This window comes from Fukomys damarensis, unplaced genomic scaffold (assembly GCF_012274545.1).
Source record: "Fukomys damarensis isolate Sample0158 unplaced genomic scaffold, DMR_v1.0_HiC HiC_scaffold_38, whole genome shotgun sequence".
NCBI classification, from domain to species: domain Eukaryota; kingdom Metazoa; phylum Chordata; class Mammalia; order Rodentia; family Bathyergidae; genus Fukomys; species Fukomys damarensis.
In genome coordinates, this window is record NW_022900950.1 from 48,208,819 (window position 1) to 48,229,526 (window position 20,708).

Genomic DNA, 20,708 nt, shown 5'->3' on the forward strand with positions numbered 1-20,708 from the left:
ATAGGCCTTACTGTCTTCCATTCCCTTGACAAGTCATCGTTAGCCATATAAAATATTTGATTAACTATTTGATTAAATATATTGCATAAACAGTATTAAGATGCTTTCTTGATGCATGATCAATGATTTATTAGTTAGGATGTGTGACTTTTTTGCTAAAGAATCACAAAGAGTTAAGGTCATTAAGATCAGCAAATAGCTACATTATCACTATATTTTGGATTAATCATTATCATTAAAAAACTACCTAAGTATACATTTTCATGTGACAGCTTGGGATGTGTAAATGTACTTAGACGTGGTATGACATCTTAGATACCCGTAATCTAAGTTGCAGGCATTAGTACACAGATAACCAACTACAAGAATACCAAATAAATAAAGCAGGCTAAAGGGACACACAAGAGCACCTACATCATATTTTCATTATTTTTTACTTAATATTTTCCTGTAGAGTTTGAAATTTTAATCACAAGTATGCATTACTCATGTCATGAAACCCAGCATACAGATATTTCTTTAAAATCTAATACAGCCCTTTTTTATTTGCTTTTTTTGCCCATTCAGTACAACTACCTAAGCTGACAGTTTCTGAGATGAGGCTAATCAGCCTCTTACTTTATACAAATAAAGTTAGTTTCAAATAACCCATGATAATATATAATTAGTAAATTGAAGAACTTCAAAGCCAGAGAGTACTTGTGGTTGGATGTGGAAGATAATATAATGATTTGTAGTTGTACTGAACCTTTCATCTGAGAATTTAAAAGTTTCACAGTCATCATTTTCCTAATCTGCAGTACCCTTCTGTAATACAGACAGAGATGATGTCCAAGGTAAAGTAAGAATTTGCCACAGGCAAAATTAAGGATGGACCTCTAAAGACTTAATTTAAAGTCATTTACATTTAACAAGTCATCTTCATTTTTATAACAAGTAAAATAGACCAGGTTCATAAAAACAGTTTATAGGAAATCCAGCAAGGTACAGAATAAAATTTGCTAACCTAGAGTAATCTACTTTATTTAGCATATTGGCTACTTATAAAAATATGAAAATGTTTTGAAATGTATAACCAGACTGGTTCTCAGACTGTTTACAAAAGAAAAGATCCCAGCAGCCAGGAAAGTTGAATGAATCTGCAAAGTTATTCAAGTAAACAGACTTTATTTTGGGTCAAATTCTTACCATGTCAAATATAAATAAGCAAATTAGAATCTGTCTAGCTTATTTTAAACAGAGCTTTACATTTTTATGCTTAAAAATGTTTGCTTATTATTATTATTATTATTATTATATTATTTCCTTAAAGAGAAAAGACCAACCTTGATCTCGGAGTCATTTTTGTTGGAGTTGGTAGACCTTCAGAAATTTTGTATGGACTCTTCAGGGGTGATATATAGATGTTCCCCCCAGGAATTCGTAAGGGTGAACTAGAAAACTTGTAAGGGCTTCGAGGAATATGAGGTATTGGTGACAAGGTAGGAGGCTACAGCAAAACCAAGAAGGTAAATTTAATTTTATTAAATGTTTCAGTGAAATCTATTTCTTTATAATTAATTTGCCCAGATGATACTTTCCACATACCCTCGTGGAAGCATACTGCAAAATGTTTGTTTTCAGTCTTTGCATGAAAACTGAGTTGTAGAATACTATAATGGAATCATATTCCTCTTCTCTAATCAAAACCCTTTTGAATGTCTGCAGAAGAATAAGAAAAAAACACTTATTAAATAAATTTAAGAAGGGGGTGAAGGGAGGGCAGAGGTAAGGGGAAAAAAATGAGAATCAAGACTTGCCATGTAAAGGTACATGATCCCAACAATGAATGTAACTGTACTGTATCCCTAAATGTACCAATAAACTCAATAAAAAAAATAATAATAAATAAATTTAAGAATCTCTCTTCAGATTTTCTTTTTTCGGGGGGTACCACAGATTGAACTCAGGACCTTGTGCTTGTGAATCAGGCGGCGGAACCACTGAGCTAAATCCCCAACCCCTCTTTAGATTTTTTTCCCCTAATAGTTTGTAATACCTTTTAACTAGTAAGAAGAACATCTCATACAGGAAAAATAATCTGAAAAGGCCTTCTTAGGTTTGGATGTCTAGGTGCTCTATCAGATGTGAAAGGTTAAAAAATGATCCAGAGAAACAGCCAGGTGGCAGCGGATGCCTCCCCAAAGAAAGCAGTGGACAGGCTGCCAGAACAAAAGGCATTTTGGGGATCAAAGGACCAGAGGTGAACAAAAGCCAACAATATTATCCATCAGTGTTTAGATGACATTTTCTTGCCTGTACCTCCCTGCATCCCTCTTATGTAAAGGGTTCCAAAAGTATGTATTACTTCACTGCAAAAAGCAGTCAGTAGAAGCTATAATTTTTTGACAGTGAGATTCTATTAAAGTTTTAGTTATATAAAAGCAGAAGGATTTTACTTTATTTATTTGTAATATTGGCATTGAGCCAAGGGCCTTTTCACAAAGCTACATCCTTGGTCTTTTTAAAATTTTGAGACAGGGTTTCAGTAAATTGCTATGTTGCCCAGGCTGGGCTCAAGCTTGTGATTCTCCTGCTTCAGCCTTCTGGAGCATTAGGATTATGGAAGTTCTAGACAAAGATTTTATAGGATGCCTCAGATATACAGAATTAAAATGACTAGGTTTAGAAAACAATTCCAAACATAACTAAAATAACTTGGTTATATTCTTTTGAAAATTCCAAAAATAAACTGGAAAATAACCCACAACTCATCTGCCACAAAAAGAGTATAAAGTATATTTCACAAGTGTATTTTACTACTGCTACTCTACCAGAAAGATAAACTGGAAACAAAATGTGTTTACATTGATGCTATTTCTTATAAGGCTGCATTTACACTGGCTTTCCCTATGGAGTAATAAAAATAACTTAAAAGAATATTTAATGTCTTAATTATGTCAAGTTTATTACCAATATCCTACTCACTGGAGGATACAGTATTATTTATTAACTTAAACTATAATTTGAATAATTTTATAAATTTACCTTAGCTTTCTAATTCCATTTTAGTTACAATTAACCAATATATTAAAGTAAAATTTTAATTTGCAAATTTGCAGAAGATCAAAATATATGATTTAATGACTGAAATTACCTATATTATACATATGAATTTATTCAAATACATCTTGCCATGAAAGATTACCTACCTCCTGAACAGCATGAGGAAGATCCTTGTATGCAGTTACAATGATTTTGAATTTAAGGTCTATATTCTTCACTTTGCATATGCCATACATAGAACACATCATAATCTAGTAAATGAAAATGATAAAAAATATAATTTTTATTACATGGTTTTGTTCTTAAAAGCATTCTGTCATCTTTGTTTTCCCCTCAAAAGAGGGAAATTTGATTTCTATAAGTTTTTTTTTCCCCTCTATCCTGACACAAACAGGAGCAAAACACTAACACTCAACTCTCAATTATTCAGATTTGTCTGGTTTGTAAATGACCCCAACTTTGACCCATATTCTTTAATATGTCCCAGAGGAGGAATGTTGAAACTGGAATCAGTTCACTGTATAATTAGCACTTCAAAAGCCTCAAGTGTGGGCTGGGGATTTACCTCAGTGGTTCCGTTACCTGCCTCACAAGCACTAGGTCCCAAGTTTGATCTCTGGTACCAAAAAAAAAAAAAAAAAAAAGACTCAAGTGTGAAAAAGTTTCAAACTACCAGATAAAAAAACACTGAAAACAGTTGACAGTGTTGGTAAGGAGAAGGTAATGACTGGAAGGGGGCAAAGGAGAGGCTTCAGTGTTGTTTAAGTTGTTTATTGATCTAAATGCTGGTAATACAGATGAATTCAGTTGCTGAATTTTCATTACAATACATCTTTGTGATATATGGATCTTTCTGTATATCACATTTCAATAAAAATGCATTTTCAATGCAAAAGTAAGATGTAAAAGTGATTCCTTGTGACTTAAAACAACAGACTTCCTTGATCTGTATGAACTTTTTGTCTAACTTAAGTACTCATCATTTCTGCAACATTCTTGCTCACACCTACTATCCAGAATACTATTAAATTACTGGCTCAGCATCCTACAAATCCTAAACATAGTATTCCTTGCACTCAGAATTCCATTCAGTATCCACTTTGCTTTTTCTCTACTTTAATACTTAGGGCATCACTTAAGAAATCTTGATTCCAGATATCTAATCTCCTTAGAAATCTATACCATTAGTTTCTCTCTTGCTATACTGTAGAAAGCAGAACTATATGAATTCTATTTTTATAAATTTTTATTTTTTATTACTTTAAATAGACACTTACAGATAGGTAGTTAAATGCTTATTTTTAAAAATTCAGGATACTGGAATTTATATATCCAAATAGGCTCTTGTAAAATATGTATATGTGGGCTATATCTTTATGAAGTAATCCCTCTTCTGCTCAGCATCTTTCTTATTGAGAATATTACTACCAATTTTATAGAAATAAAAGGATTATATGGGAATATTATGAACAATTCTATACCAATAAAATAGATAACTAAGATGCAATGCATGTACTCCTAGAATGACAAAAACCACCAAAACTGATTCATGAAGAAATAGAAAATCTGATCTTGAATTAGTAATCAAAAAACCAAACACCAGATGGCTTCACTGATGAATTCTACCCATCACTGAAAGAAGATTCAATTCCAGTTCTTCACCAACTCTTCTGAAATTAGAAAAATTCTCAAGACCGTGAGGCTAGTATTTCTGACAGCAAAACCAGACATCATAAGACATCATAAGAAAATGACCAATATTTCTTATGATTAGTTATGCAAACATCCTCAACAAAGAGCAGATGAGTTGAATCTGGGAATATATTAAAAGGATTATATACTGTCACCAAATGAGATTCATTCCAGAGCAGCAAAATGAGTTTAACATCTGAACATCAATGTAATATACCATGTCAATATAATAAAAGAAAAATCTCACAGGATCATCTCAATAGATACAGAAAAAGCATTTCACAAAAATTCAACACTCATTCAAGATAAAAGCTAGAAGAAAAAGGAAACATCCTCAAACTAAAAAGCATATATGCTAAAAACACATTGTGAGCAACATAGTCAATGGTAAAAAAAACTGAATTCTTTTCTCCAATGTCAAGAACAAGACAAGATCCATTTGTAAACCATTTTCAGTTGATACTGTAGGTTCTAGGCAAGGAAATTCATCAAGAAAACTAAATAAAATGTGTTTGGATCAAAAAGAAAAAACTAAAACTATCTCTATTCCCAGATGACATGATCTTATGTACAGAAAAATCTTACAGAATCCACTAAAAAACTGATAGAACTAAAAAAAATTTATCAAGGTTATAGAGTATAAGATCACTATGTAAAACTCAATTACATTTCTGTGCATTTGCAATGTATAATCCAGAAATGAAACTAAGAAAATAATTCCATTTATAATATTATTAAAAGAGTAAAATACTTAGGAATAAATTTTACAAAACAAAAAAATTAAAGAGGGTCTAAATGAATAAAAAAATACCACTGTTCAAAAATTAGATTTAACAGTTGTTAAAATGACAATTTTCCCTAAATTAGGCTATGATTCAATGTAATTTCTTTCAAAATTTTCTTAGCAGAAACTGAAAAATCAATCCCAAAATTTATTGGAAATGCAAGTTTCATGACAGTCAAGTCAATCTTGAAGAAAAACAAAGTGCAGTCATACCTCCTTATATGAAAATATTACTAAAAAGCTATAGTAATAAGGCAGTATTGTCCCGGCAAAAGAATAGCTATATAGGTCAACAGAACAGAATTGAGAGTCAAGAAACAAACATTTAAAGATTTATAATTGATTGATTTTTTAAAAAACTGACAGTCTGAATGAAGACCTTTTTAAAGAAACAGTGCTATGGAGGAGGAGCTGAAGTACTGCTCAGTGGAGTACGCGCTTAGCACCTATGAGGCTCTGGGTTCAATTCCCAACACCTCAGAAAACACCAAAGAACAAACAAACCACAGAAAACTAAAAGTGCACTGAGTAACTAAATATCCATAACAACAAGAAAAAAATGGAGTTGGACCACATCTCACATTATCTACAAAAACACAGATTAAAATGGATTTAAATCTAAATGAAAGACTTTTGGAGGAAAACAGGTAAGTCTTAACAACCTAAGATTGGCAATAATTTCTTAAGTATAACATCAAATCACCAGTAACAAAGAAAAAACAGATTAAGTGAATTTCATTGAAATGAGTAACTTTTTTAAAAAAATGAGTAACTTTTGTGCTTGAAAAGACACCAGCAAGAATGTAAAATGACAACTTGTAAAATAGTAGAAAATATTTGCAAATCATATACCTGATAAGGAGCTTATGTGCAGAATATAAAAAATACACCAATCTGATTTCAAAATGAATAAAGGATCTTAACAGATACCTTTCTAAAAAAATTAAAATGTCCAATAAACACAAGAAAAGATTAGTTAAAAGACAAATACAATTATAAATCAGTGTGACAATATATCACATCCACTAGGATGGCTATAATAAAAAGATAATTTGGTGAAAATATAGACAAATTGCCCCATTGTACACTATTGTTAGGAATGTAAACTAGTACATTTTCAAAAGTAATTCAGCCATTTCTCAGTCAAACATAGTTATCATATGACTCAGCAATTTCCCTTGTGAGTATATATCTTAGAGAAACGAAAATATATTTCCACACAAAATCTTGTACATGAATGTTCATGGTATTACTATTCATAATATCCCAAAAGCAGAAATAATACAAATGTACATCAATTGATTATAAACACAGTGTGGTAGATACATATAGTAGAATATTATTTGGCAGTCAAAAGAAATGAAATACAAACTACAACACTAATGAATTCTGAAAATATGCTAAGTAAAAGAAGCCAAACTTGGGCCAGGGATTTAGCTCAGTTGTTCTGCCACCTGCCTCGCAAGAAACAAGGTCCCAAATTTGATCCCCAGTACCAAAACAAAACAGCCAAACATAAAAGATTACATGTTATATGATGCCATTTATATAAAATATTCAGAATAGACAAATCGATATCAATAGAAAGTGGATTAATGTTGCTTAACGCTGAAGAGGGGTAAAGCTGGAGTTTTACTCCTAAAGATTATGGAGCTTCTTTTTCGTGTGATGAAAATGTTCTAAAACTGATTGTGGTGATAGCTGCACACTTCTGTGAATTTAAGGAAAACAACTGAATTATATACTTGAGTGATTTGTACAGTATGTAAATTATATAAAGTTACTCCCAAATAATCCTTTTAGTCCATTTTAAGAGAATAAAAAGGAAGATAAATCACTCTATTTATAACTCTATGCATCCATCCATCCAACAGGTACTGTTTTAGGCCAACTGATTCTTAAATCTCCTACATTTTCTACACTAAAATGAAGTCTAGCTTATTTGACACAAAAAATACTTATGATAAACAGGTTCTTCAGTGATTTTTATAGATAAGAATGCTGTGTGTCCTTAGTTACTGAAATATACTCTTAAACTCAAAAGCTATAATCTTAAAAGTTATAGCAAAAATATAAATGGTACTAACAAGTGAATATATACAAAGTCTAGGTTAATCTGGCTTCTTATCTGAATCCAGCCTTTTCTTAAGAATCCAACACATAATTAACAAATGAGAAGGGAGAAAAAATATGAAGTGCTTGAATTTCTTACTTGGTCCAAATGCCTATCTTTCATCAGCTCATACTCATTTTGCAGTGTATGTTGGAAAAGGGTCCAGATGATGTGTTCTAGTTCTGGGTGGTCAGACAGAAGGCGTGCACACAGAGTATTTAATCTGAGATACGCTAATCGGTACACTGTGGGAATAAGGGGAATGAATATGTTTATTTTTCATTTTCAATTACAAATGGATATTTTTCAAATCATTACATTGTTCTAATCATAATGCTGTTCAATAACATTTTAAAAGTACCCTCACTTCCACCACTGTGTTCCTTACGAATAAATGAATGGGCACCATTGGAATCACTTTATACGTATTAACATGCTCCCATCAGCTTGAACCACAGGTGGTACATGCATGACTGTCTCATCAGGCAGCTTGTACCACTGCTACTAGAAGTGATACAGTCATGAATGTACCACAGGGAGTTCAAGCTGCTCAGCAGAGAGACATATGCATTACGGTCCAGCCATGAATGTGTTAATTCACTCAATTATCTCAAAAACCTTATAATGTAACTATGATTATAGGATAGATTACTATTACTATCCTTTCCATTTTACAGATGAGGAAATTGAGAAAAAGAAGTAGCAAGTGACTTGCATAAGGTCACACTTTCTAAGTAGAAGAGCCACAATTTGAAACTAGCCAGCCTGGTTTTTGAGTCCATGCTCTTGAGCTCTTGAGCTCTTGAAAGTAATTTACTGACCTTTTTTGTAAAAGAGGGAAAGGGAGGTAGATTTCAATGGCTTCTGATTCTGGAAAGCTGAGGTTGCTTGCGTCTCTGCATTTGCAGTAGAATTTCCACGTATAGCTGAACCTTTTTTCTTTGGCGATCTTATAGGAGAAAGATACCTAGATGTATTCAAAGGGAAAGCCTTCATTTGAAGTTTGCTGACAATCACACTAACACACACCAAGATGTACACATAGATCCAGACACCCATTATCTATTTAATTTGTTATCCTATACCAAATTCTTCCAAGCAGGCTATTTTAAGTATAAGCTAAGAAAAATAGCTTAATGGGAAAATTATGGTTCTTACCACCATATATCTAACTGTATTTTAATAAGTGGCTTTTCCTAGGAATTAACTGACTTATTAGGAAAAACAGCTGTACATGAATAATTATCTATTTTAATATTTACAGTAGGATTGAGACCAGAAAATGACTCCTGTTTAAAAAACAAGTTACTGGACCAAAGATTTAGCTCAGCGGCACTGTGCCTGCCTCGCAAGAACAAGGTCCTGAGTTTGATCCCTGGTACCAAAAAAAAAAAAAAACCAAGTTATTAACACCAAAAAGTGTTGTAATATCTCTGATTTTCCTAACAATTTTTTATTAACTATGGTTCATATGTACTACTTAAGTTATACACACACACCTCTAAATAACAAAGTACAGAATTTTATAACTTGAAATAATATCATCAAAACAGATTATACATGTAGACTAAATATGACAGGTATAGATCAAGGCAAGGATATTAGCACATATTATCTCTTGATTTATGGCAATTCTGTTCTGCTGATTTACTCTCTATTTAACAAACTATTTAACATGTCTATTTGCTGATTTTGTTAATAGCTGAGAAATAACTCTGAAAAAGTTGGATCTGTATCTTACTATGGGCATTTCCATTATATGTAGTTTACTAACTAGTAACCCAGGAAAGGGGACTCACTCACATGATGGTTTTTTGGGGTGTTTTATTTTTTGTTTGTTTTGTTTTGTGACACACCATCTCACTATGTAGTTGAGACTGACCTGGAACTCACTACGTGGCTCAGGCTGGTCTCGAACTCACAGCGAGCCTCCTGCCTTAGCCTCCCAAGTGCTGTAATTACAGGCATGTGCCACAGCACCTGGCTTCACACAATGATTTTTATAAGTACCAGTATGTATTTGGTCTCCTGTCCCCCTTGGACTTCCTTCCTTTCAGTTCCCTATCTGATAATTATATAATGACTTAATTTGGGCAAGGTTTAGTCTCCCTTGAGTTTTAGATGCAAATATCCTATTAACTAATGGCTTTCACTATTTGAAATCTCAAATTTAATATGTCCTAAGGGGAATGCTGCTTTTCTTCCCCCAGTTTCCCCATCTCAAAAAATGGCTCAATGTTACATCTAGTATTTTAAAGTACAAATTATAAAGTGTTGAGTTTTAGGAGGGGTGTGTGTGTGTGTGTGTGTGTGTGTGTGTGTGTGTGTGTGTGTGTTTGTATGGGAGTGTGTGTGTGTGTGTGTGTGTGTGTGTGTGTGTGTGTTTGTATGGGAGTTGAACCCTGAGGCTTTATTGAACTATATTAAATTTTTTAAATTTTGAGACAGGGTCTGCTAAATTGCTAAGTTGATCAGGCTGGGCTTAAACTCGTGATCCTCCTGCCTCAGCCTTTCTTGGTGCCTGGATTTCCCCAAGATTTTCCCATCTTAGAGAAAGACTTTCAATTATATGTAGTATTTTAAAGTTTAAAACCCCAGAAATTACATCTTAATTTCTCCATTTTCCCAGTTCCTCAAATCTGATATAAAACCTATTAAATTAAATTCATCTCTAATCTTTTACTTCTATTTTTAATGCCATATTTTAGATCAAGTCACCCACATTCCTCTTTCAAAGTGATCTCCCCATGTTTTCTTACCCTGATCTTTCTGTCCCCCAAACCCATCTCTACCTTCAAACAGCAGCCAGAGAGAGAGGTCCTTTAAAAATAGAAATTATAGCAAGCTATATCCCTGCTTAAATGGCTTTTCATTACCTTTATAAGTCCAAAATACCTATTATGTCCTATGGGAAACTACAAAATCTCACCCCAGGATATGTCTCCAACCTCATCTTGTACCATTATTCTCATGATCATGATACCCCGTCCACAGTGGATTTCTTTCTAGTCCTCAAACAAGCCAAGTTCCATCTGTCCTAAAACATGAAGATTTTCCCTGGCTAGTATCCACTTGTCCTTCAGGTCAAAATATCACCTCATCAAAAAAAGTAAAGTATTCCTAAATATTCTATCATCCTCTCAGTTTCTCTCTTTCATATAACTTTGTTCATTTAATTTATAGCACTTGTTATAATCTAAAATCAATTTATGTATTAGTTTACTTGTTTACTGATTCCTTCCTCCAGAAAGTAAAACACTATGAGCAGGAAGGACTGAGACCATTTATTTCATTTCTGTCTTCCTGGCACTTAACAGATTAACTATATATTGAATTAAAGAAAAAGTAAGGCTTGACTTATTTATATAAAAGTGTTACGTACCAAACAAATGAATACAGATTTTACATGAATGCATAAATACTGTGACTACAAGTTAGCACTGAATGACATCTCTGGAAAATGGTCTCTGTAGTAATCACAGAATACTGTAATACCAATTCCTACACACAACTAAAGAGAAATATAATAATAATAAGCACATTTCTGCAAAAGGTAATATACCTAGGCAGATTAAGAATATAGACTTTGGGGTCAGACTGCTTGGCTAGATTTGTTGACCTTAGACAAGTTATTTTATTTCTCTAATTCTTATTTTATAGACAACTGACAGAAATAACTACTACCTTCTTAAGGCGGCATGAAGATTAAATGAAACACATGACTCTAAAGTATGTAGGTAGTTGCCCAGAACACAGTGAGCCCTCAATAAATGTTAGCTATGCTTTCTTCTCCCATTATTATTACCATGCACTAGCCAACTATGTCGATCTACTGTCCATACTGTTCCCTAGATTTATCTCATGCTTCACTCCAAATGAGCTGATCTGTACACTATGGACAAGGTTTCTACCTTCTCTGGCTATGATGGGTACATGGTTATTTCTGGCTCTGGGTCTTGAAACACTGTTCTGTCTCCTCTCTTCCAATTTTCATGTTGAAATCTTATTTAATCTTTAAGGCCCATCTAAACTGTCATTTTACTATGAAAATTGCTCCTCATTATACCAACCCCATGTGATTCAGTAGCACTTTGTTTTCCTTTACAAGACTTTAAAATTTAGGTCATGTATCTTACATTACTAATTTATAAAAGCAGGGAAAATGTCTTATATAAAAATTCAATTTTCTATAATTTCTATATAGTGCCTTGCATTATTCTTATGCTCAAAATCAGTTTGTAGCTTGAATGGATAACATTTTATATAGACTACTTACATATCAGCTGCAGTGTGATTATTTTGGACAGGAAGGTTGAGAGGACACGTAGACTCAAGATGATCAGCTGGTCCTTCTCGATCTTTTGACTGTTTAATAAGATCAAATAAAGGGGAATCCTATTTGAAAGAAAATGACATTAAAACATTAGTATACCTTTTCTCATATACATAGCAAAATCATATTGTTTGACATGGTGAATACTATGAAATCTAGGCACAGTAGCTATTTAGAAGTCACAATGAGACCCTTTCCTGGGAATTGAAATTCCCAATTAACAATTTTATAATATATACATACACACAAACACAAAAGGGTACGAAAATATACAATCTTAAATTCTTACACAAGTTTTGAGTATCCTTTTTCCCAATGTTTGGGACAAAGAGCATTTTGAATTTTGACTTTTAAAAAATATTTCCATATGTGTAATGAGATCTCTAGTGATAAGACCCAAGTCCAAACACAAAATTCATTTATGATCTATATATACTTTATATACATAGCCTGAAGGTAATTTTCACAATACTTTTAGTTGTGTTTCGACTGTTATTCATTGCATTTGTAGCATCATGTTTGTACTCAAAAAGTTTCAGAGTATTGGCAGATCAGTGGTAGAGGGCTGCTCAACATGTGCAAAGCCCTGGGCTTAATCCTCAGCACCAAACCCACACCCAAATCAGATTTTTAAAAAATTCAGAGTTTCAGGTTTGGGATGCTCAACCTGTTCTAGAGAAGAAGGTGGAAATTAGAGAACAGACATAGAAAAGACTCAATCATTCTAAATAATACACATATGAACACTTAATAAAGCTGAAAACACAAGTAAAATACAGTCTGATATAGTTTATATCTAGATGACCCCCCAAGAGGCTCATGCTCACACATGGGCCTTTTGGAAGGTGACTGGATAATAGGCCTTAGACCTGACTTGCTATTAGGAGGTGGGGCCTGGTTGGAAGAGGTGGCTGACAGGAAGTACAGCCTAGAAGGATTTGTCTCCCACCCTCACTCTCTGTTTCCTGTCCACTAGGAGCAACTCTCCTCTACCAGGCCACTCTGACATGCCATCCTTCCTTAGCAACAACTATGCAAGGACTGAAACTTTTTAAATGTGAGCCAAAATATAGTAAATCTCTGTTGTGGGTGGATACTGTCCCTTGGAAACAAGGCAAGTTAACTATTAATACTACATCATTTTACTCACAAAGCTAACAACTCGTTCCTTGAAATAACTAATAAAAATACACAAATCTCCAGTCAAAGAGATCAAGAGAAAAGACAGATAAAAAATAGTAAGAATGAAGAGTGGGGAGTGAGGATTTGGCTTAGTGGTGCTGCCAACTGCCTTACAAGCACAAAGTCCTGAGTGAATTCAACCCCTAGTACAAAAAACCGAAACAAAAGAATGGGACATAATTGTAAAGATTAGACAGATAATAGGAGATTATTATAAGTAATTTTGTATCAATAAATTGGAAAGCTTAGACCATGAGGGAAAATACTATAAAAATATAAACTACCAAGGCTCAAAAAAAAATATAGCTTGAATTGAACTATTGAAGAATTTGACTCGGTAATTTAAAATCTCTGAACTTAGAAAACACAAAGCCTTTCTGACTTTACTAGGGATTCTACCAAAAATTCAGGTGACAGATAATCTCAGTTGTACTTAAACTTTCTAGAATAGAGAAAGTAGAAGCATTCCTTATTGCAATCTAGTGTATGACTGATATTAAAACTTGTCAAAGGTATTACAAAAATGTAAATTCTAACACATTTTTACGTGTGAAAAGAGATGTAAAAATCCTAATCAAGAAGTATTAACAATACAAATCCAAGTGTTTAAAAAAGAAAAGTCATAATTACTGAAATACAAAAACTAACTTTGTAGAGGTAGCTTCCTAAAAGGGTATATGATGGAATCCATAAAAGGGAGAATTTCTATCACTTACACTATGCATGCATGCAAATTGAAGACTTCTACATGACAAAACCACCACAAATTAAACTAAATATTTAAAACGTAAACAATGCTGATTAGAGATGGAAAACTGAATGCGTACACTGACTCCTACTTTATTCTCTCCTCTGAAGAGAGTAAAAAAGCTTTTTCTGGACTAGGGGATTCCTGATGTATTCTAGGAAAGTGTAACCATACTGAATATGACAGGATTATGGAAAAGTTTATGTAATGATGAATGTATATCCCAGACTGCTGTTTTTCTCCAGATCCTATCTTTCCAGCCATGATCATATCCTCCAGGCATGAAATCAGAAGTCAGAGCTGAGTAATACAAGTGTAAGAGAAAAGACCTAAAGACATCAAATGAGGGTTTCTTAAATTGTCCTAGTCAAGCCTCCATAAAATTGAGTTTACAAACCCCACTCATTCAGATGTTCTAGCTACTCTTTACTGATTTAGCACACTTGCACATTCAACTCTTTTCTCACTTTTCAGCAATCTGATGTGATGATTTAATCTGAGTCACTTGGATGTATATATGAATGTGTTAAAGATGTTCTCTCTCAACTTTCAGAAGAAAAAGTGGTCCTTAAAAGTTACTTTTCCCTCTCGATATCAAGTAGCTACTTGATACATTTTGAATAGAGATGTAAAAATCATATGGTCAATTTTAGTATGTGTCACTGTAAAAGTTCTATCGTCCTCAACTCTTTTCAGCCCCAGTGGATCAATAAAAGATAAACTACCATTTGTAATAGTGTCTACCACAGAAAGAATTCTCTAATTAGAGGTGGTGTTAAGCATGGGTTATCATCCATGGAGAAATCAGAACAAGGGGACATATATGATTTAGAAGGAGACTCTACACAATCCCTTTAATGTAGTGTTTATTGCCAAGGCATTCTTTCCTATGCCTAAGGGCACTCTGAAGGGCAATCTAAGTAATACCTTTCATCTGAGTAAATTAATCCTAACAAAATCTCCACATTCATTCTGGCCAATGCACATATTATTATACTAAGTGTTTCACGTTCTCTAGTCATTGATAGACTGAATATCTTTATTTACCTGAATCAGTGTGGGTGTAAACCCACATATGTTCACCAGGAAATTACTCACTCTCATAGTACTCTTAACGACATTTTAGGAGACCCTGAGTCCTCACAAAAACATGCAATTAATGGGACCTACATGTATTAAAACTAACTGGGCCCAACCTAGGCAAAACTTCACAAAAGAAAGCTGTATTTGACATCTCCAGCTTCCCTCCTCTTTTCCTAACAACAAAGCTAAAGTTGTCTCCCAAATCGTAGCCACTTCTCTCTCAGGACTCCAAGAAAAATAGTTGATACTTTCTAGAACATCTGGCTTTAGTTTTCAATTGTTTTATAATGCAAACTCCTACTTTCTGACGTTCCTGTAACTTATTTGGAGGGCAGCACGCAGAATCCCCAAGGAAATTTTCTAAATATGCATGCTGGTTTCCCTTTAAACTTCCTCCCCACAAAGATTTTAATATACTCAAGAAGGGAAATTTTTCTAAAGTTTCTGAGATATTCTACTATCTCCCTCCCACCGTATCTCTAACATATCCTCCATTACCTCCTCAGAAACTATTAACTGTATTTTTCTAATTCTCATATTAAATTTGGAAAAGTGATTCACTATCCTTACTTAAACAGCAATGTTAAAACAGCTCTTATCATGTCTTCCTAGGTTTCAAAAGGCCCCTTTCAACCTTTTCTCAAATTCTATTTGCTAATAATAATCCAGGTAAATTTGAGATTTGTCAGGTCTAAAAAAAGTTTCTATTGTGAAATTCAGAAATTCCCTAACGCATAATGAATACAGACATTCCTTAACAACCAAGTTCCATTCTTGCAATTTGGTTGTTAAGGGAGGAGATGTATATTATAGTACATGTTACATCATTAGGAACAAAGAAATGGTCAAAGGAAATTCCAACTTGATGACTTTGCTTTTATTTTCATAACTCTGATATGTAGGACTGTAATGTATAATGGATCATCAAACTACAGTATTGTATAGTACAATTGGCAAAAATTATAGTACTGCTTATTTATTTATTTATTTTTTAAATTTTATTGAGTTTATTGGTACATTTTAGGGATACAGTACAGTTACATTCATTGTTGGGATAATGTACCTCTACATGGCAAGTCTTGATTCTCATTTTTTCCCCTTACCTCTGCCCTCCCTTCACCCCCTCCTCCCCTCCCCATCTACAAACACTTTATTTTCATCTTTTCATTCTCTCACATTTTTTTCTTTTCCCTTTTTGTTCTTCCCCTACGCATCACACCTTCCCTACACCTTTAGCTCCTTTCTTCAAATTTCTAAATGTCAGTAATCTTATTAGAATCTTATGCATTGTTGCAGAATATTCACACCAGGGAAACTATTTGGTATTTACACATGTGTGACTTATTTATTTCACTTAGGAGTATATCTTCAATATGTATCCATTTTCCTATGAATGAATCTATTCTCTCACTCTTTATGGCTGAGTAATATTCCATTTTATAGAAAAACCACAACTTCTTTATCCAGTTTCCAACGGATGGGCAAATAGGCTGTTTCCAAGATTTAGCTATTACAAACTGTGCCGCTATAAACATGGGTGCACATACTTCTCTGTGATATGATTCTTTTAGTTCTTTTGGAAAGATACCCAGCAGAGGGATGGCTGGGTCAAATGGAACCTCCAGTCCAAGCTCTTTGAGGTATCTCCATATTGATTTCCATAGTGGCTGCACTAGTCTGCACTCCCACCAACAATGGAGGAGGGTTCCTTTCTCCCCACAACCCCGCCAACATTTGTTATTGTGTGATTTCTTGATAGCAGCCATTCTTTGTGGGGTGAGGTGGAATCTCAGTGTTGTTTTCATCTGCATCTCTCGAATGACCAGTGATGTGGAACAAAAATTATAGTACTGTATACACAAAGTCTACTGTACAAAAAAACACACTAAAGATCTACAAACAAGATATACAGAACTGAACTGTACAAAAAAAAAGAGGCAGGTCCTAAGTGTGAGCAGCAGTTTGGAAGTCAAAACAGCATATCTCAGTTTTAAGTCTGAACAGCTATTTACAGGTAGGTTGTTAATCAAGTAATGTTTCTATACAGGAAATATTTCCAGGATGTTAACATACAACATGGACATTATGAGTTAAATTAAAAAGCAAAATACAAACAAGAAAACTAATGATATGATGTGCTTTCTAACGGACAATGAATGAAAACTGTGGCAGGCTGTCTTCAGGCTCGTCCCTGACATTGGTTGTCTACAGCCTTGTGTAGACTGCTCCTACACCAGGGTTAGTCTATGTGGCTAAGGTATACAGCAAAAGTGAAGGCATGACTTTTCTGAGATAAGCATATTAAACATGTGTGGTTACCATCTTAGGTACTCTTTCTCCTTAGAATTGCTCACTCTGGGAAGAAGCAGATGCCATTTAATGACAAATCCCCTGGAGAGGCCCAGGAAGAAAAAAACCAAAGCCTTTGGCCATCAGCCAAAGAACAACTGAGACCTGCAAACAACCATGGGAGAGAATTTGGAAGCCAATTCTCCAACCCCAGTAAAGCCTTAAAATGACTGAGGAGCTGGCTGATAACTGAAGCATCACTCATAAGAAAACCTGAGCCAAAACCACATAGATAGCTAAGCCACTCCTAGATTTCTGACCTTCATAAATTGTATAAGAAACATTTGTTGTTTTAAGTTGCTAATAGCAACACTTCAATAGATAACTAATATAGAAGCTGATATTTTAAAACACTATGGAGAAAAGCTCAAGTCATTTGACCTTTGAAAGTGAAATATATGTATTTCTCTCTGTAACACTGTTCCCATCCAGAATTCAGGTGGCAGTTTTCTCCTGCACTCAGGCAAGCTGACTCATGTCATTACTTATCTACTCATATTAACTATGGGCATAACTGTTCTCCGCACAATACATACTTCACTCTGTTTTGCCACTTAATCCTGTGAAGGAAACTAGACTATCATTGCCAGTAAGATTAGTATATATCCCACTAAGTAAATAATGTATATTTTTCACTGAGTTTACTGTTTTTTTTTGTTTTTTTGTTTTTTTTGTTACAGTACAGTTACATTCATCATTGGGATCTTGTATCTTTTACATGACAGATCTTGGTTCTCATTTTTTCCACATACCCCTGCCCTCCTTTCACCCCCTCCAGCTTTCCCTATTTACAAAGACTTTGTTTCCATTTTTTTACTTTTCATATATTTTTTCTTTTCCCTTATTTCCTTTCTCCTACCCTTCCCACTTCCCCTACACCTTTAGCTCTTCTTATTTCATGTTACCAGTTATATAATTTGGATCTTATTTACACTCAAATAAATAATATTGATAGAAAAAGTAGAAGCCATATGTGTATTCTAAATGATCTTTCATAATTAGGATACATCTCTAAAACAAGAATGAATTATTACAGAAAGTAAAGGACATGAAGGCTGTGAAGTCATAGTGCTCCTATAAGAGATTATCTAAGTAAGCAAAAGAACTCCTGTGCCAGTAGGAAAATGAACAATAGGGGAAGTGGAAAGCAGGAATTGCTATTGTTTTCTGGATATTTTAAGGATTATTGGACCTACAATACAGGAAATGTTTTTGTACTATCCTAAGCCAAATTCTAAGATTGTTCTAAGATGGTTTTGTCTTATGAAAGAAAACTAAAATAGAAAATAGGAAAAAAATTAGCCTTGACCTTTCTGATAGTTCTTTTCCATTTTACTTCACTGGTCCTTTAATACTGGTATTCCACAGGGTCCTTCTCACCGATATATATGCTGGCTGAGCCACAGTTAATGACTCTAACTATATTTGTATTACTCTAATCGAGATTATTGACTAAAACTATTCTTTTAAGTTATACATCCATACCTCCAACTGCACAGAAAGATCTCCAGTAGAGGTATCACAAATATCTCAAATATAAAGTGCTCAAACATTTACATCAACTCATTACCTTCACTACTAGGTATGATTCCTTCAATATTTTTTTTTGGTTGTGTAATCAATCATCTAATCTTTCATCTCTCTACAAATCTTAGATTATCCTTACCTTCCCTTAATTATATCTATGTTACTAATATTTTTATTTATCCTTTTAACATATTTGTATCTTTATATTTAAAATTGACTCCCTGTGCATAACACTGATTTGAGTCTTGCTTTTTATACGCTCTGATTATCTTTTAGTTGGGCTGCTTAAAACATTTATTTTCAATGTGATTATTGATACAGCTAGCTTAAATCCTGTATCTCTTTGTTTTGTATCTTCTTTTTTCCCTACTCAACATAGACACAAAAGCAAACCAATGGAGAAAGGATCACCATTGGTAGATACATGAACTCTACCTTCGCCCCAGGTCAGACTGCCAAGCGTCCCTTAGTGGGTCTCTGAACTGCTAGTCCTCTACTGCCCTAGTGCCTCCGGTCTAGGAGGAGGAGTTTGGGCTGGGGGTGGCGGTGGCCAAACAGACATCTGGCCAGGTTCTTCGTTGTGGCTGGCTCCCTTCTGCTAGCTTCCCCTGCCCATGGGGGCTTCCTACTGGGAAAGGGACTCTCAGGAGTATGGAGGCATTTGGGGAAAGCACTGAAGCAGATACTCCTGTCAGAATAATAGTAAAGTACTGTTTCTGTTAAAAACAAAACAAAACAATTATCTTTCATTATTAAGACTGAATCCCAAAAGAGATTCATTGAAGTAGAATTTTAAAACTTCAAAGTTTCAATTTATAATATGATGAAATGCAAAGCCATTATTTTTAGGGAGCTCTCATTCCTAATTATCAGCATCTTTAAGATATTTTCTTATAACCTTTAAATAAATATTGAGGTTATTAAGACTAAAGTTGTAAGACATGACCCTTCTGAAGAAGAAACTAATTCAAACATGAAGGGAATTAACGTGAATAAGACATTTTTTCTAGTACTCATAAATAATTTCCAAAGATATCATTCTTTTACAATGCAATAAATACCTATGAAGGATAAAATGTATTTTGGTTAATAGTAAAACAAAACAGTGAAAGGATTTATCAAATAAGAATGACATTGTTGTCAAAAATTTAGAAGCGTTTCTTACTAGTAATTTAAAAACCATCATCTATCCTATTTATTTAAGGCTTATCTAGTGGCAGAAATACTCTCAACAAAAATTTTTTTTACTAGGTTCATCTTCAGTAGGTACCCTAGGAAATCCCTGAAAAAGCCCTCTCTACCTATATTATAAAGCAGGGAAACAGAATCCCAACTCTCTCACTCAAATATTATGCATACTGCATAAAACTTTTATTGCTTCTGACAAAAAAACTCTTAAACTTTATAGTTAGTAGATCTAAATGCTCTTAAATGTTTTAAAACACAAAAGTATGTTTTCTAGTTTTCTAAATTTTCCTAAATAGAAAAACACATAGCATTTTTTTCAAAAAGATTAAAATCTACAAGAAGTGAATATATTTCTAACCAATTACACTCAAAATATGTCATGAGAGTACTCAGGTTTTCATTTATAGGAATGTTCAAATCAGAAATTAACTCATTCATTTCTCCTAATGATTAGAATAGATAAGTGGTTAAATTATAGATAAGTGAGAAATTATATATAACAGATAAGTGAGAAATTTATTGTAAAAAACAGTTTAAAAGATACAACAGAGGGCTGGGTGTTCAGCTCCATGGTATCGTGGCTGCCTCCCTAGCACAAGGTCCTGAGTTCAATCCCCAGTACCACAAAAAAAAAAAAAAAAAAAAAAAAAAAAAAAAAAAAAAA

General features: G+C 33.7%; 1 protein-coding gene across 2 annotated transcripts in view; it reads right to left on the minus strand.

Moving 5' to 3' along the window:
* The window catches only part of Rb1 (RB transcriptional corepressor 1), a 161,110-nt gene that overhangs the window by 12,171 nt on the left and 128,231 nt on the right, over nucleotides 1–20,708 (minus strand). For both annotated transcript variants that reach the window (XM_010636999.3, XM_010636998.3), the window contains 6 exons: nucleotides 11,911–12,029; nucleotides 8,456–8,601; nucleotides 7,734–7,879; nucleotides 3,192–3,296; nucleotides 1,588–1,701; nucleotides 1,326–1,489 (listed from right to left, as the gene is read on the minus strand). In XM_010636999.3, the coding sequence (XP_010635301.1) occupies nucleotides 1,326–1,489; nucleotides 1,588–1,701; nucleotides 3,192–3,296; nucleotides 7,734–7,879; nucleotides 8,456–8,601; nucleotides 11,911–12,029 (794 nt within the window). The remainder of the gene's footprint in view (nucleotides 1–1,325; nucleotides 1,490–1,587; nucleotides 1,702–3,191; nucleotides 3,297–7,733; nucleotides 7,880–8,455; nucleotides 8,602–11,910; nucleotides 12,030–20,708) is intronic.